Source organism: Mytilus trossulus, chromosome 1 (assembly GCF_036588685.1).
Source record: "Mytilus trossulus isolate FHL-02 chromosome 1, PNRI_Mtr1.1.1.hap1, whole genome shotgun sequence".
NCBI lineage: Eukaryota > Metazoa > Mollusca > Bivalvia > Mytilida > Mytilidae > Mytilus > Mytilus trossulus.
Genome location: NC_086373.1, coordinates 50,744,190 through 50,762,500, shown reverse-complemented (window position 1 = coordinate 50,762,500; position 18,311 = coordinate 50,744,190). Strand labels below are relative to the sequence as shown.

General features: G+C 32.4%; 1 protein-coding gene across 1 annotated transcript in view; it reads left to right on the top strand.

The window, feature by feature from the left end:
* Positions 1-440: 440 nt before the first annotated feature.
* Positions 441-18,311, top strand: part of LOC134724505 (C-type mannose receptor 2-like) — a 33,313-nt gene continuing 15,442 nt past the window's right edge. The window contains exons 1-4 of the mRNA XM_063587602.1: positions 441-594; positions 4,510-4,592; positions 8,108-8,204; positions 12,427-12,600. Coding sequence (XP_063443672.1) covers positions 441-594; positions 4,510-4,592; positions 8,108-8,204; positions 12,427-12,600 — 508 coding nt within the window. The remainder of the gene's footprint in view (positions 595-4,509; positions 4,593-8,107; positions 8,205-12,426; positions 12,601-18,311) is intronic.

The following is an 18,311-nucleotide window of genomic DNA, read 5'->3' as shown; positions in this document are numbered from 1 at the left end:
TTTTCATTTATCAGCAACATTTATGCAAATTCCCTGTGCGAACTAATTGATAAAAAAAAGAATCAATAATTTCTTGAAAACTACAAAATGAGATTTTATTTTAAGTATCACGTGTTTTATTATTTACGAAGCACGCACATATTGAAAGTATTTATATAGAATATAAGGGAATTAATGAAAAGCTTGAAAACTGGAAAATGCATAAATAAAGAGACGGAAGACAGAAGCAAGGTTTTTATTTTATTCTGTTCATTTGTGTATCCTTAATTGGTCCAATTTAGCATTTGAATATGAAATTCCATTTTTGTCTTTTAATAACGATTTGTTTCTTGTTGGTTAAGCCAGAGAGAATTGTTATAAATGAAGGATCATTCTCCGTAGTAAACAAAAATAGGATCGTAGGTAGTAAATTCACTATAGACCAGGTTGTTACCACGAAAATGATGTGTGCCATTAGATGTTTTTCAGAGGAGAAATGCTGTTTAGCAAGTTATGATCCCTCAACTTCTACTTGTCGTCTTGATACGTCTGAGAACTGTTGTGTTGACATGGAGATTGTTGACGGATGGGAAACTTTCAAAACAGATAAGTATGGTAAGATCAATTATATAAATCTTGCGGAAATTTGTAGAAGAAAAGGGTAAATTTACTTGGGAAGTATTTTCTCAGACCTCACTCTTCAAAGATTGGGTGGAAAACTATTTTTTCCTGTAAACTAGGAATGTCAAGAGATCTGAAATTTAATACTCGAGTACTCGATCATGATACTCGCGAGTACTCGAGTACTCGGATAAATCTTTAACGTTGAGTGAAAAGTTTGCCTTTTTGTTTGGATCTGTATTTTTATTATTACCTTTCATAAACCTAATTTTGATAAGATGACATCGCTTGACCTCCTAACTAAAGACATGCATATTGTTGCAGAACTCAAACTGTATAACTACAGAATATAACTTGATCCTTGGTTATGTGTATCGCTAGTCCATTTTCGTGTAAATAGAACAATGAATAACGGACCACCGTTTCAAAAAATTAACCTATCATAATAGCAATTATTGTTTGTGTGTTCATGAACCAAATCAGAAACATGTCAGTAAAACCGTCAATATGTACATTTAGTTCGACTTGATAGACAATGTGTACCATCTATTCCCGTGGAGTTAGTATTTTATATATAACGACTTGTCTCATAATTTGTCAACAAAATATTGGACTTCAAATTACTTATACAAAGACGTCATGACTAACAAACAAAAGTAAGTTTACGGCTTGTGAGTTATTAATTCATGAAAGTGTTAATCCGTGTACAAACACCGTTACAAATGTCTCTAATCAGTTGCGTAGTTTTCACCGCAGGGCACTTTGATGTTGTTCTTGTTCTATTTTGTGAATAGATATTAGTTTTATTAGAATAACGAAGTATATTTCGAAGGGAACTAAAGTGAGGGGAAATGTAAGGAGAAATATCTCAAGGTTTATAAATGGCAAACGAGTATTTGAGTACTCAAATTTTCCTCGAGTACTTGCTATCCCTACTGTAAACGTAGTTGTTAACCTAACTTTAGTAAATAAAATCTATAAACTATGTAAACTATGTCTTAAGCAGGTAAAATTTAGCATCGTTCACTGACAGATAAAGTTCCTTTTTTAGTTTTTGTATAGAATATTATGAAATGTTCACAGTTTTGTATCATAAAATTGAGAATGGAAATGGGGAATGTGTCAAAGAGACAACAACCCGACCAAATAAAAAAACCAACAGCAGAAGGTCACCAACAGGTCTTCAATGTAGCGAGAAATTCCCGCACCCGGAGGCGTCCTTCAGCTGGCCCCTAAACAAATATATACTAGTTCAGTGATAATGAACGCCATACTAATTTCCAAATTGTACACAAGAAACTAAAATTAAAATAATACAAGACTAACAAAGGCCAGAGGCTCCTGATTTGGGACAGGCGCAAAAATGCGGCGGGGTTAAACATGTTTGTGAGATTTCAACCTACCCCCTATACCTCTAACCAATGTAGAAAAGTAAACGCATAACAATACAAACAATACTAATATCTATTAGTATTTTTGTCAGTCATGTACATGTTGTATGTCTATGATGTATGAATAAACCGTTTTTGGCAGCTGAGTCCCAATTATTGTCACTTTAACCAAATATTTCTTTGTTGGTTGCTCATTCAAATTTTTGATTGTAACAGAACTATAAACAACTGTCACAAGGGAAACAAGACTAATTCGTACCATTTAAATATTTTGGCATATTAATATTGTTATATGATGTTACAAACCAAACATCAAGTCAAATCCCACAAAACATTGCATTTGTGTCTTTAAAGAATATAATGTAACGAATTTTATTTCTTGCTTCAGTAAAAGCACGATTATCATTATGATAATAAGGAGATAAGGTATGATTTTCAATGATACAACTTTCCACCAAAGTTCAAATGATGTTGATTTAAACAGATACTGGGGATGAAGTTGTCTAGTTATGAGTAAAATCACCTTTAAAGTGACTTAATTTGCAGAAATACAGTTGAACAAACAAAATTCATGTATTTTGTGTTCAGCAAAATTATTTTTAATTTTTTTAGTAAGAATTGTCAAGTTTATATTCAAGAAATGTAAATAATATAATTTTCAGCAATTTTTAATTTCCCGTCGATCTTACTGGATAATATTCTTAAGATCATGTACAGAACTTTTAAAATAATCGAAAATATTAGGCAATGACGTCATGTATCAGTGCAGAAATGTCACGTGCCTAAGTTCATCTGAGTCAATTTATCAATGAAATACACACGACTTCATTCATACAATCGAATAACTAATTCAACGTTTAGAACGCGTAGAAGTTGTTTTACTAACTATTTCATTTTACTTCATATTCTCAACAACAACAAAACACACAGTTAAGACAAATTGCCGATAAATAGAATAATGGCATTTTATATTTTGATACTGACTTCATCAGGTTGAATATCAGCTCGCCCCTGCCGTGCTTGCTTGATATTCTTGCTGATAAAGTTGTATTAAAAAAAAAGAAAATGTCATTATTCTATATATCCTACCATAAAATAGAAAGAAGATACTAAGGGGACAATTAAATATATAAGCCAAAGAAAAACACGATTCCAAGGCAAAACAAAACCTGATATATAGGCAAACAACAATCTACAAACTACAAAGAAAACTTAGGAATAAGCAACACGAACCCAAGATAAAAATACGGGGATAATAGCAGGTACTCCGGAAGATTTTTACATTTTTGCAGATAACACTTAATATTTTCAATAATAAATTATAAACTGTTATCACAGAGATATGTCTCGCCTTTTTGCTATTTTGATAATGCAAATGTTGAAATTAAAATAGCAATACTTTAACATGTAAGTTATGCCATTATTCAATTTCGATGAACAATGACTGAAGGTACATGGCTAAACAATCTCCATGGAATTAGATGTGCCAATGCTAATACCACTGCATACCAATTACAATTGACTCATTATAAGTCGTTCCCTTTAAACAAACCTAAGCACAAACATTAACTTGTAAACTATGTAAAAGTTTCAAAGTTAATGAACCATGATCAGGGGTGGGGCTATATAATCTCCATGGAAACGATACTTTCAAATGCCAATACATTTGCATACCAAATATCATTGTCAGACTTAACATTAGCAGTTCATCTTAAACTGATCTAATCACAAACTAATACATGTAAACTAAGCAAAAGTTTCAAAGTCTATAGACCATGACTGAGGGGGCGGAGTCAAAAAATCTCCATGAAAATGTGATATGCCAATGCTTATACAACTACATACCAAATATTATTGACCTACCACTAGTGGTTCCCCATAAATTGACATAATCACAAACTAATACATATAAACTATGAAAAGTTTCAAAGTCTATAGACCATTACTGAGCGTGTGGGGACAAATAATCTCCATGGTAATGAGATGTGTCAATGCTAATACAACCGCATACCAAATATCATTGACCTACCACTAGTGGTTCACCATGAACAACACCTAATACATTGTTGACGCCGACGCCGAAAACAGCATACCTATGTCTCGCTTTTTGACTCCGTCAAGGCCAGACAAAAATGGCAGTTTTAAATCATCGTGTAGAATTGATAACTAGACAACATGTTTTGAAATAACTACCCAACAATAGTCTGTGAAATAACAAAAAATATATGATCACTGAACTAGTATACATATTTTTTAGGGACCAGCTGAAGGACACCTACGGGTGCGGGGATTCTCGCTACATTGGAGACCCGTTGGTGGCCGTGGGCCGTTGTCTGCTCTATGGTCGGGTTGTTGTCGCTTTGACACATTCCTCATTTCCTTTCTCAATTTTATTTTTATGATGCTTTGATAATGTAATTTTGTGTAACGGTGACACGACTGCATGAAAATGGTCATAATAGTCTTAGCCCAGGAACCCATGTCTTAACATTCATAAGAAATTTTCATTTAATTTCAGAAACGGCGTGCACTGGTTGTATCAGCTACGGGATGTCATCTTACAAATTTTCTAGAGATTATAAATCCTGGAATGGCGCTAAGGTAAGTCTCGCCATGATACTTTAAATATATTACTGGTTATCATATATTTAGATATTTTTGATATTTTTAGTTACAATGCAATAATTTCAAATACTTTATCGTTAGGTGTATACTTTGAATTGTGATAAAAATTAAGCATACACAACACATAAGATAAATAATAAAAAAAAACAAAAGAAAGCAAAAGTGTTTATTATTTTGAAATATGCAATACGAGTCCCTAATCCTAAGTATTGATAGCTGTTGTATACTTCAACAACTTATTTGTTGAAAGGTAACTAAAAAGAAGTTTCATTTTTTATTTCTTCAATATCTTCTAGTGTGTTACCATGTAAAAATTACTTTAAATTTATGGTTTGCACAAATAATCATTTAAATTTGGACAATAATATAAAACCAGTGGCATTCTCAACGGTATTAAAGGCTCATCACAGACGAACTTTCCATTGAATCTACTTATATATCAAATGATATCCCTGGGGTATTTAATATGTTTCCTTGTTCTTTGGCATCAATAGATTATCGCGGAAATTATATCAATTTTTATAATTAAGTTTACAGTGAAAACATCTGTACTTTTTTTCTCTTTGAAATAATTGTTATTTATACAAAATACTTAGTCTTCTCTTTTGATCACAATTACTAACACAGAAATTAGTACAACTACATGCATGATTTCAATTCAACCATATGAACAATCTTCAGACACATGATCCCAATTGTGTAATAACAGATTAACTAGAGGCTCCAGAGAGCCTCTGTCGCTCACCTTGGTCTATGTGCATATCAAACAAAGAACACTCTCCAATTTTGTAGACGAGAATAGACTTCATGACAAAAATCTCTATTTTGTTGATCTTGTATTACTGAATTTTTAGTCTGTTTAGTTTCTCTTTATCTTCTTTAGTTTTTGCCCAAAACACAAAAGTGGGTAAACAAAATCCTCATTTAAGGGCAATCACTCCTATGAAGAGTGAAAGTCTACTAGCTATATCGACAAAATTTGACTTTTTTATAGATCTAGCCTTGCTAATCATTTTTGTGATTTAAAGTGTTTATTTATCTGTAATGATTTAAATCATATAAGGCATCACGGAAAAAAAGGTTTCTCTCTAAATATCATAATTTTCATGATAATAGGCAAATGAAAAAAATTGGTAAAATTTGTTATTTATGGGCAATTACTCTTATAAAAACTTGTCTAACAGTTTGGACTGTTATGGACATTTGGTAGAGCTCATTATTCTGATCATTTTTGCTCCTTTCAGTTTTTACTATTTATGACGGTTTAAAAAAAAGACAAAACTTGTATTTTATCCCTATGTTCTATTTTTAGCCATGTCGGCCATGTTGGTTGATAGACAGGGTCATAAGACACATGTTTTAAACTAGATACCCTAAAGATGACTGTGGCCCAGTTTGGATAAATTTGTCTAAGTAGTTTCAGAAGAGAAGATTTTTTTGTAAAAGATTACAAAAAATTACAAAGAATTGTTAAAAATTTACTATGAAGGGCAATAACTCCTTTAGTGGTCAATAAACCATTTTGGTCATGTAACTTATTTGTAGATTTTTCTTTGCTGAACATTATTACTCCTTACAGTTTATCTCTACCTATAATACTATTCAAGATAATAACAAAAACCTCAAAATTTCCTTAATATTACCAATTCAGGGCCAGCAACCCAACTACATGCTGTCTGATTTGCCTAAAACTATCAGGGCAGTAAGATCTTGATCTGATGAACATTTGAACCCATCTCAAATTTGCCCTAAAAGCCTTTGGTTTCAAATATATAAGCCAAAATCTACAGTTTACCCCTATGTTCTATTTTAAGCCATGGTGGCAATTTTTGTTGGCGGGCCGGGACCTCGGACACATTTTTTTTTAACTAGATACCATAATGATGATTGTGGCCAAACATGTTTTTATTCAAAGGTCAAGACATTTGTTATTGTCAACGTACATCGAGAGCAGTGTTCTAAATTAATGACGGTATTACATAATAGACAACTTTCGAGTTCGATGCACTTCCGTAAAAAGGTATGGTTTTAGTGAACATAGTTCGTGCGTTTAGGGGCATCGTTACTTCCGTTCCAATACTGAGCAAGTGATTTGAAAACTTTAATGATATATTGAACAAATTATTCGGCAAATTAAATTCTCATAATTGACAATCAGCACTGTTGTCTGTAGGGAATTGTGATAAGGTTCTTACAAAACAAACATTATTTCTAGTTTATCCTGCACAATGACGATCACTAAGACGCTTGATGAACGTTAATAATGAAGGGATACAGGCGATCTCCTCTACCTGGTAGATGACGTCATAAAGGCGCGCATAATTGACGAGTTTTTTTCCGGTGAAGGATGAACTCGAAAGTGGTCTATTCTTACAAAACCTCATCAAAGATATCAGGCTTATGTTTTATGAACACCAGACACGCATTTCGTCTACAAAAGACTTATAACTATCGCTCGAATGAAAAAACTTCAAAGGCCAAATAGAGTACGAAGTTGAATACCATTGAGGGCCAAAAATTCCGAAAGTTTTTGCAAAATACTGCTAATCTATTCCATTCAAACAATTCAAAAGGGCTTCTTGACTGTTCAGGATAATCGCTTTTTAGAATCGTTGAGTATTTAGATTAGGAACTGAAGGAAGTTATTAAAAAACTTACTGATAATAGATGCATGATTTTATGAACAAAAAGTGTTTGTTCAAACAGAAGGTAAACTAGTGTACTGGTTCTCCCCTTGACTTGGTATGTAGTTATAACTGCCTTCCTTTAGCTACAATAAAAAAAATCAATCTATCTGTTCTATCGTCGTTGGAGCAATTTCCGGCTGGAACAGTAACAATTGGCGCTCTTACTTAAAAGCCCAAGGTGCATAAAAGAGATTATATGAGTTTAGAATTGGTTAGGGTGATAATGACTCTTGAGATTGAGAAAGTAGAGTGATGTTTCCATTGACATAATATAAAGAAAGCATCCCCCGGTCAGCTGCGCTTAACTAGTATTGCTTTACCTCAGTTTATAGAGCGGTGACTGGCTGTGACTTGGGTCCCAGGTTCGAATCCCAGTTACTGTGTCATTTTTGAAACAAATCATGCCCAAATATTACATTTTGTCTTCCAAATAACAAATCCACTGCAAATAAAAGAGATTACATGAGTTTAAATGGGTTTGAGTTGGATGTCTTCATTATGTTACAATGACTCTTGAGGTTGAGAAAATTAAGCGGTTGATCTCCATACTGTACGGGGGTTCCGTGTTCGAACCCCAAATGGTAAATTGTCAGTTTTGAAAGACACATTGCCGACGAACATACCATACCATCTTTATCAATTCAAAACAACTTTGAATACAATATGCAAGTTTTCAATTACCCCCAGTCTATATCCATCGTTAACCAATCATTTATCATTTAGCGATGATCGTTAAGGCAGTTCAGACTTTATTTTATGTCTGTTTTTATCGTTATAATGGGATTTTTTTACTTTTTACAACAGATAAGCTGTGTGTGCTTCGGAGGTAAATTCTTAGAGACTGAAACCACAGAGGAAAACAATTTCATAAAAGCTGAACTCGTTACCAGGAATACAGGAAGTAAGTAAAGATCATATAAAATATTATTTGTATACAATAATTAATTGCTTCACCATTTCGTATTTTTGGCTCTAAAATTCTGAAATTCGTTCACAGTGGTAATGTGGTGAAAATTTGATGAAAACATATGTTGAAATGTCCAATAGATTCAGCTTAAAAAGATATACACCAAGTACGTCATTACGGAGCTACCATTTGATTTTTATTTGGGGGCTAGTGTGAAATTTGAAGAAAAGAAAGTCAGGACAGGAGTTTTGAGTTAAAAAAATAAGGCCGGATAACTTGGCAAATTAAAAGGCAGGATGACAATTTATGTAAAAAGAAAACCAATACAAAAAAGGAATAGAGTTGAAAATGAAAAGGCAGGATTACAACTTACAAAAAATGCAGGACAACATTATTTATTCTAGCTATCCTTTACTTGGCATGAGTAAAGTTTTATCCTGTTCAATACTACAGACAAAATTTCACATAACATTTCATTGCATATAAAATAATAACCATCACTTAAAGTTTACCAATCAAATGTTCACCCTCTTTTTCCTGTGTACATGCTTTAGTAACCATGTAACCTAAAGTTTCCAAAATATTCTATAGAAACACCAAATAAAAAAGAATGGTGCTTTGAAACACCCAAGATATATGTGTATGACTCAGAAAGATTTTACTGCAATGACATGTATGATTAATTTCCTACAACTGTAAAATCAAGGGAATATTTTTTTCAACCCTTTTTCGTATGCAACCGGATGTAACATACTATGATTTTGTGGTATTTCACCTATAATTCATAAAGTTTCGTAATGATGGTTGAATATAATGACATAGCTGTTATGTGTTTCTTCAAAAAACTAACTGAATATTTGCGCTAGATATTAGATGTGCTTAAAACCGCGATCTGCTATCCAACTCATTACACCGTTTGTATGGGCTTGTAAGTAAGTGTTACATAATAATGTCTGTCTTGTTACCAACGATATTGTTACATGTATATAAAAATGTCTGTCTTTTTACCAACGATATAGTTATATAAGAATTTCTGTCTTTTTCCAAAGAATATAGATGTATATGAATTTATTAATTAATAATTGCTATAACAACACCTATTGCATTTTGTTTGTAGGCATATATTGAATATGTTTTTATCAAATGTTGGCATAGGTTGAAGACACCATATTATTATTCCTTGTATTTACCTGTTAATTATGTTGGCGTTCGAGGAATAGGTGTAGGTAGTTATCACAACAAAAATGCATGCTTATCAAAACAATCCTACTAATTTACAGATAGGTAAATTACAAGTAGCTAAATCTAGTACATGTTTGTCAAGTTGTTGAAAATAATTTATTTGCTGTTACTGCTTGAACAAATATTTCTCTTAAAATGGCACTTTGAAAAGTGCTGCATCATAAAGTAAGCATGTATTACCAATGTTATTTCAACTGATCGGGCGGAGCTAGGTTTTAATTTGCATAAGGACAGTCTATTTGAAGATGTGTGTGATAAGGATGATTGCCGTTATAATTATTACTGATTTCTAATCACCTATCAGTGTCAAGAAAGGAATTTACAAAAGAATTACTGTACACTTCATTGATGAGTTTATCCTAATACACCTATCTATAGATGGACTGGTTTATTGTGAGCGAACCGGTTAAACTCCGCCCAGTCAAGTGAAATAAATTGAGTAATACATATTGTCAGGAATTCCATTTTGCACAAATTCTACATTAGACTCTTTGGACTTTGATGTTGCTTTTCAATATTTTTATAGTTGTGTATGCCGTAATATCTTCCAAAATTACTTGATTGAATTTCTTGAAACTTTGTATCTCACGTTAGATAACTTTGTTCTATTTCATTGTATCTTGTTCAGTTGTACAAGTTATTTTTCTTGGTTATAATATAACAACCTTTTTATTGTAAGTTCATATTAACTAATTAATTAATTAAAATTATATTGAAATATTAATCTAAAATTTCTTTGATATTTTTAACATGTCTTATGTTTATAAACATTTCCATTCCCAAAATATCTTTTTTTTTTAAATTAATAAAAATTTGTAAGGGTTCCACGGAATCCAGTGTCTCGCCCTACTTTTGCTGTTGTCTATGTTTTCTGTCCAAGTTTGGTTAAAATCCAGGATGGTTTATGAATTTAATAAATGTTTTAAAAACTTTAACTGCAGACTGTATGTAATGTTATCTGGAAGTCCATTTATAAGTGATACACGGAAAAACTGAAAATAAATTTTTAAAAAAAATCCTTCTAGATACTAGCTTTTGATCATAAACAAGCTTCTGTCCAAGTTTGTTACAAATCCAGGATAGTTCAAGAAAGTTATTAAAATTTTTAAAACTTTAACCACAGAGTGAATTTGATATAAACTGGTAGAAAAACTAAGTCCCTTTATAAGTAAAATACGGATAATCAGAATTTGTTTTTTACAAAACTTACTTCTAGATACTTTCTTATAATCATGAACAAGCTTCTGTCCAAGAATAGTAGTCATCCAGGATATTTAAGAAAGTTATTAAAATTTTAAACATTTTAACCACAGAGTGAATGTAATATTAACTGGCAGAAAAACTAAGTCCATTTATAAGTAAAATACGGATAAAAAGGATTTGTTTTTTTACAAAATTTTCCTCTGTATACTTTCTTATGATCATATACAAGCTTCTGTCCAAGTTTGGTAGAAATCCACGATAGTTTCAGAAAGTTATAAACATTTCAAAAACTTTTACCTCAGTCTGAATATTTGTGGCCGCCAACTTCGACGACGACGACGACGACGACGATGACGACAACGACGCCGACGATGGAATGTAGGATCGCTATGTCTCGCTTTTGCGACAAAAGTTGCAGGCTCGACAAAAATGTTTTAATTTTCTTCATTTCTTTAAAATTCACAATTTTGACCGCAAAATCAACTATTTTTTCTTATCAAAAAGTGATAAAATGTTGCAATTTTATCAAGTTCACTAATTATTTTTAACAGTTTAATACTTATAAAAAAAAACTATTGTTATAATATAAACATCTATTGAAATATTTGTCTTGAATTTCAAGGAATAGGTAACATATAAAATGTTGGCATTCGAGAAAGACACCATTATATTTAACAACGATATCATATTCATTGAGTTTACGCACCAAATGATATATGATACCAAACGACTCTTGTGATATAAATCTTGATACTGCTGTTTTTGTTATTACAAACATATCACATAAAAGATGTTCAAGAAACATAAACATATTTATTAACCGGTACTACGTGATATAAAGAGTATATTGTATCAAAAGTGTATTGTATCCTTTGCAACGTTAACATCAATAGGTAATTTTATAATTCTAAAATATTTCTGCTGCTGTAAACCATCATGCAAATCATAAACATTAACGGTCACAATTCAACTGCACCAAATCCGCCTTTTAACAAGTTATGCCTCTTTAGTGGTACTGCAAGCCAAACTATGGATAAATTAAAAACTTTATAAGTATAATGCCATTGTTCAATTAAAAAGTAAAATCACAAAAATACTGAACTCAGAGGGAAATCAATACGGAAAGTCCATAATCAAATTGCAAAATTCATACTCTCAACATTACTGTAATTTTCATTAGTTTCATACTCTAAAGTAATTCACGTTTTAAATTGACAAATATAATTTGCAGCTATTCTAAAAATGTAACATTAATTATAGAAAAAATATAGCAAGAATCCAAATATAGAAAAATATTCAACGTTTGGCCGAACAAATCCTTAATTTACGAATGCGAGTAGCGCTTGGTTTACACTGTTCGCGAGTTGAATATTTTTCGATAATTGAATTCATGGATTAGTTATTCTTTTCATTACTTTGATCATAAACTACTTTTATCGAAATAAAGTAGAAAATACTAGGAACTTTATCTTTTCTACGCATTTTCAATTTTTTTTTATGTAACGTAAAAACATATATGATATTAAGATAGAAGGGCATGTTTACCCTGTTATTCAGATCAAAAGTACCTGTTTGTTTACAATTAAACTTCCGGAAACCAGTACGTTTGATATGCAATTAAAGGTATGTTGAATTGTTCAGCACAAGTCAAGGAAAGATATGGGTTTGACATGAAATGTCTGTCACTTTATTTTAACTTAAGACACTATAGCTAATAGAAAGCAATGGGGCTATGCATCAGTGGTTTTATTCTTTATATATTTTGTTTCAGTCAATGGCTACTGGCTAGGAGGTTACAATTTCAACAAGAACGGAATTTTTGAATGGATCAGTAATCCTGGGCAACCTATGACATATAGTGACATGCACTCAAGTCAACCAAACTCTCCGACTACAGAGCTTTGTCTTATATACTGGAAGGATTTTGGATATGCTTGGGGTGATGGTACTTGTAGCGCAAAATTACCTTACGTGTGTGAATTTGTTAAAAAATAAATAAGCATGGGCATAGATTTATTGTCCGGTGTCTTATGTGATTAATGTTTAAAAGTGCTGCCAAGACGAAATTTGATCCTAGTAACAATCGGTGGATGGATGACTGTGAGTCCTTAGACTTTTGAGGGCACTGTAAAATCGCTAGAACGTTTTTAGGTACTTTGTTAAATGTCATTTCCAAAAGCATCACTAAAAGCATTGGCCTCTAAGTTTAATTTCGAACTACATTTTTGTGCGTAAAGTTATTTGTTGTTGTGTTATTCTGCGTGTTATGATTGTCTAGGAAACACACCAAAGATGAATGTATTGTGCTATCTTAAATGAAAATTCACCATTGATAAAAATTATCAACTGCTTAAATTTTATATATTACCTTTTTACATTTATTCATAAATAATAATATATCAGAAATTTTGATTAACGAAGGTACTATTTGGATGTGTATATCTAAAATGTAGTTGCTGTTCGATTGCTCTTTTCTTAATTTAAGGACAAATCACATTTCAAAAGTTGGCAGTAGATGAATAAAATGTTGTAAAAATGTTCTGCAAGTCATAAAACACATCATTTATAGTTTCATAAAATGTCTTCAACGCCAAATTCTGTACCATCTTAAAATCCGGAATGGTCACATAGATCCAGCATGGCTGGATGAACAGAAAACTCAGGAAGATGTTAACGAAAGGCCCAAAATATCAAATTTCCCTTTCTATCAACAGGAAGAACAACGTCAGATTACTAATGGAAGCAGTTGAAGAATATTCCAGAAAACGAGTAAAGCAGTAAAGCGAGCCAGAGGAACCAAAATTGGACTCCCAAATAAATATTTAATCAGCGCTGATGTAGATTGGAAAGCACCTACAATTTTGATTTTGTATATTATTTCCATTTCCAAATAACATTATGTCCTAATTTTCGAACTCATCTGAGTATTGTTGATGTAAGAAATAATGTAATAAAACTTAAACATTAATACTGTTATACTTTTATGAGAAATGTAGTCACAAATGCATTTACATTGTTGATTTTTCATATAATTTTCATTTTCAAATGACGTTATTCCCCCAACAAATTAAATTGGCACTGATTTTCGATGTCTTCTGATATATTCTATCACACTCCGATAATTAATGTAGGCTTCAGAGCACTAAAATATTGAATTCCCGTTTTAGCCAGTAACGCGCGTCTGACGTATCATATTATAAACCTGGTATCGTTGATTATCTTTAGCTACATTTCCGAAGGACAAAACTCTTTATTATCAATCTTAAAATTCTTCAATTTGATGTTAAAGTGGAAACAAAATAGATTTCTATAATGTAAAAATTTCTGGGGGAATAGCTAAAAAATCGGAGGGTTTCTTAGTGTCGAGTTGCAAGTTGCGAGTTGAAAAGGCCCGAGTTGCGAGTAACAAAAGTCGACTTGCGAGTTAAGAAAGTCGAGTTGCGAGTTACGAAAGTCGAGTCGAGTTGAAGGAGCAGTTGCAAGTTACAAAAATATTATGTTTCTCTAATTTCTTAAGAATTATATACATATATATATCATTAATTATACATGTTACTTTTAAAACATGTATGTCATCATATTAACTGTATTTGTTACCTTAACTATTGTGTCTGTATTTATATTGTATGTTTCTCTGTAAACTTGTATCTAGTTTTTAGAGAATAAAGTATCTATCTATCTATCTATAAACGGTCGTGACGTCTGATTTTTCAAACAGAATTTTCAGGTTTACTTCGCATTTAATAAACAAAGCATACATTTACCCGAACTTAGTTATACACTGTATGAGGAAGGGTCCCGGTATTTTGATTGCAGGATTTGAAAGAGTTGTGTGATACTTATCTATTTAAGAGTCTATGTGTTGCAAAGTCACGCACGCTTCAATTTCTTTCATGAGAGCGACATTGCTCATTTTCTAAAATAAAACAGGATATACTGTAAGATACTAGACAAAATGTATACCGTACTGAACAAATCAAGCATAAGAAAATAAATCATGTAGACAAATAAAATATACTTGTAGATTATCGACATCGCACAGAATATGGCATTGTGTAAGGCCTAAAGTAAATACTTATCAAAGGTACCAGGCTCAGTATAATATTTTCTATGTCAGACGCGCGTTTCGTCTATACAAGACTCATCAGTGATGCTTGAATAAAGGATATTCATAAGCATACCAAGTGCTAACTCTTCGCCTTGTCTTTCGCAAAGTCACAATTGCACTTTTAACTTAGGAAAATATCTCATGAATTAGTCAGAATTATGATATGCTATGTGCTTTATGTGATAAATTAAATAGTTTTGAACTTTGTTAATTTTGTGATTCAACCCAAAGCGGAGAGTGCATATATATACCAAATAGTTAATAATCGTTTTCATGGTTCATTAGTCAATTCTATTTTTTTCTTGTTTGTCTGTTTTTCAATACTATAAGAAATAGATAAACTATATTTGGTTTATGGAATGAAAGGAAGGTGTATATATGTAACACTCCCAAACGTGTCCTTCCCCCCAAACGTGTCCGATTCCCCCAAACGTGTCTTTTCTCCCTAAACGTGTCCGAAATGTACAATATTTCCCAAACGTGTCCGATTTCATAACCCCCAAACGTGTCCGATAATTGTTATTCGCCAAAACGTGTCCAATATTTAACGCCAAAACGTTATACGTCTTTTAGCGTTACTACATGTAACTCCCAAATAAAATCGCTGATAACGTTAACTTTACGGCAATTCTATGATGGTGACACATGTGACAAACTTTTTATTTATTAGCTTTAGCTAATTAAATGAAGGTTTTAAATGAATATCATAATTCAAAATTTAATCTGTAATTGTTAATTATCTTTTGACTGAAATTGCTTATTGTTCAGTTGCAAGTATGTCATACTCTTTTAGAGCGAACCTACACTGAATAATTATAGAGTTGAATTAATCGGTAACTTTGTAAATTATTTTGTACTTATAAACTCCGTTGATTCTTTTTATATTTATCAGAATATTGCATGGCGGGCGTTCAGCAGCATTTTTTTTATTTATTTTTTTTGTTAATAGATCTCTATCTGAATGTGTGTGTATTTCAAAACCTCATCAAATCATCAACTGGTTATCCGTTTTTTTTTAATAAATTTTAGGTTTCCAGCATCACTAAAGACACACGATCAAGAGACATAACGTCCAGTGCCAAATATTTCATGCATTGGTTTTATAGATTCTTTTTATCAATATAAATAGTATGTGATCAACGCCGGTTATTAGTGGTTACCGAAATTGCAAATTTAATTTGTACTGTATACATTAACTTTAGACTGTTGATAGCGTATTTCCAGTTGCAAGTATTTCATGCATATTTAGAGAACATACATGTTTTAATGGTTTTACTGTTCTATACTGTTTAAATTATCTTTAAACTAATGATTGCGTATTGTCCAGTTGCAAGTATATCATGCATATTTAGAGAGAACATAGGTTAGAAGTTTTTACTTATACATTTGAACTGTATAAATTTACTTTAGACTGTTGATCGTCCAGTAGCCGGTGTTTCACAATATTTAGAGAGAACAAGTTTTAATGTGCAGAGAAAGGGACTCTTTTATTCGTTAACTGTACAGTTTAACTAAATATGTTTGCTTCCTATTTACATACGACAAAGCCGAAATGACGCCCCCACTTTTACCCAGTTTTTTCGGCCGGTTTGAAAAAGTACCTTATCTATATTTTTGATGAAACGGTAAAATTAGTATAAATTAGTAGTAATGGAACAGCACTGACGAAATAACGCTTGATATGGACACGTTTTTGGCATTGGACACGTTTGGGGTAAGTTGAGAAATGGACACGTTTGGGCGTTTATACAAATCACACGCTTTGGCGATGTTTTGATCTAGACATCTTTTGCAGTTCCGTGACGTCAACAAGGACACGTTTGGGGGAATCGGACACGTTTGGGGGGAAGGACACGTTTCTGAGTGTTACATATATATGTGTGGCATGTTTCATCTGACCTTGACCCTATTTTCATGGTTCATTGGTCAATGTTGAATTTCTCTGAATTGTTCTGTTTTTCAAATACTTTTCAAATAGCTAACAACTCTTTGAAACTGCACTTTTTTCATATTGATGTAAAAATGGTTTGACGTTTTATACAGACAATTCAAACTTTATTTAATCAATTTCCAATCTACTGCACAATGAGTTTCGTGTCAAAAAAAAGTTAAAAGAGTTATATTTGTATATTTGTCAGCATGTTATTCATAAATTAACTTGATTGCTTTGGGTATGATTAACTCTTTTTTTTAGAAAGAAGTTAAATATTCCAAAACTGCGTCTTTTGTCTCCTTTACAAAAGTATCTTTGGCAGCTACATGTATAGAATAAAGAACGGAAACGGGGAATGTGTCAAAGAGACAACAACCCAACCAAAATATACAAGTCAACACAGCGAGAAATCCCACACCCAGAGGCAGCCCCGAGCAGGCCATGAAACACAATGTACAAGAAAATGGACGCCATTCTATGCTCCGAAACAAATAGATGAACCAAAATTAAAAAATTACAAGACCAACGAAGGCTAGAGGTCAGGACAGACGAAAAAAATGCGGCGGGGATAAGCAGGTTTCATGAGCGCTCAACCTTCCCCTTCACCTCTAGCCAATGTAAACATATATAACTTAAATGTACACAATTGTGAGTGTCACTGCCGAAGAATAAATTTTGGAGTCCCTAACGAATATTGCCTCTGCAGCTGCTCCAAAGAGCCCGCTCTTAACGAAATCTGCAGAAGAGGTCTTTTACATATATGTACTTAAGTTAAGTTGCTATCTCGCTTTACGTTTAATATGACCATGCTAGCTATAAAATTTAAGAATAATTAAACTACAAGCCATCCGCTGAATTTCAAAAGGCTATCTATTTTTTCAGAAAATAACCATACTTTGCGTAGTGATTATATAAGCAATTCATTCATTCTTTTTACACGAGAGGTACACCAACAAATTAAAATAGTTTTCCCCATTTTCACGCAAATCTTATTTTGTAACTCGCAACTCGACTTTCGTAACTCGCAACTCGACTTTCGTAACTCACAACTCGATACTCGACAACAAGTGAATGTAAAAAAATATTTTGATATTCAAAATGATTCAAGATAATGATGTTGACCAAAATTTCTCTAAAAGAAAATGAGACCTGTTAGAGTCAAGAGTGTTTACAGAGTTGAATGAACATTCGAATTTCCATGAACCCACGTTTTGCTTCGCTGAGGGAGACAATTAAGAATATCTCATTTCAGTAATCTCTAATATATATTCAAACAAGACGACACACGCTGAAATGTCTCCCCTGCGTATTTTTTAATCATAATTGAATGAAAATTATGAGGTAAAGGTCAAATGAACCCTGCCAGACAGACATGTTAATAAATGAACTATGACAATGAGGTCAAGGTAATATGAACCCTGCAAAACAGACATGTACACCTTACAATCATTGCATTCACCAAATAAGATTGACATATTGCTTATTGTACCTGATAAACTGACAAAACCATGAACAACTAACATTGACCAATGAAATATGAAAATGAGGTCAGGTCAGATGAACCCTGCCTGGCAGTCTTGTACACCTTACAATCATTTCATACACTAAACTTAGT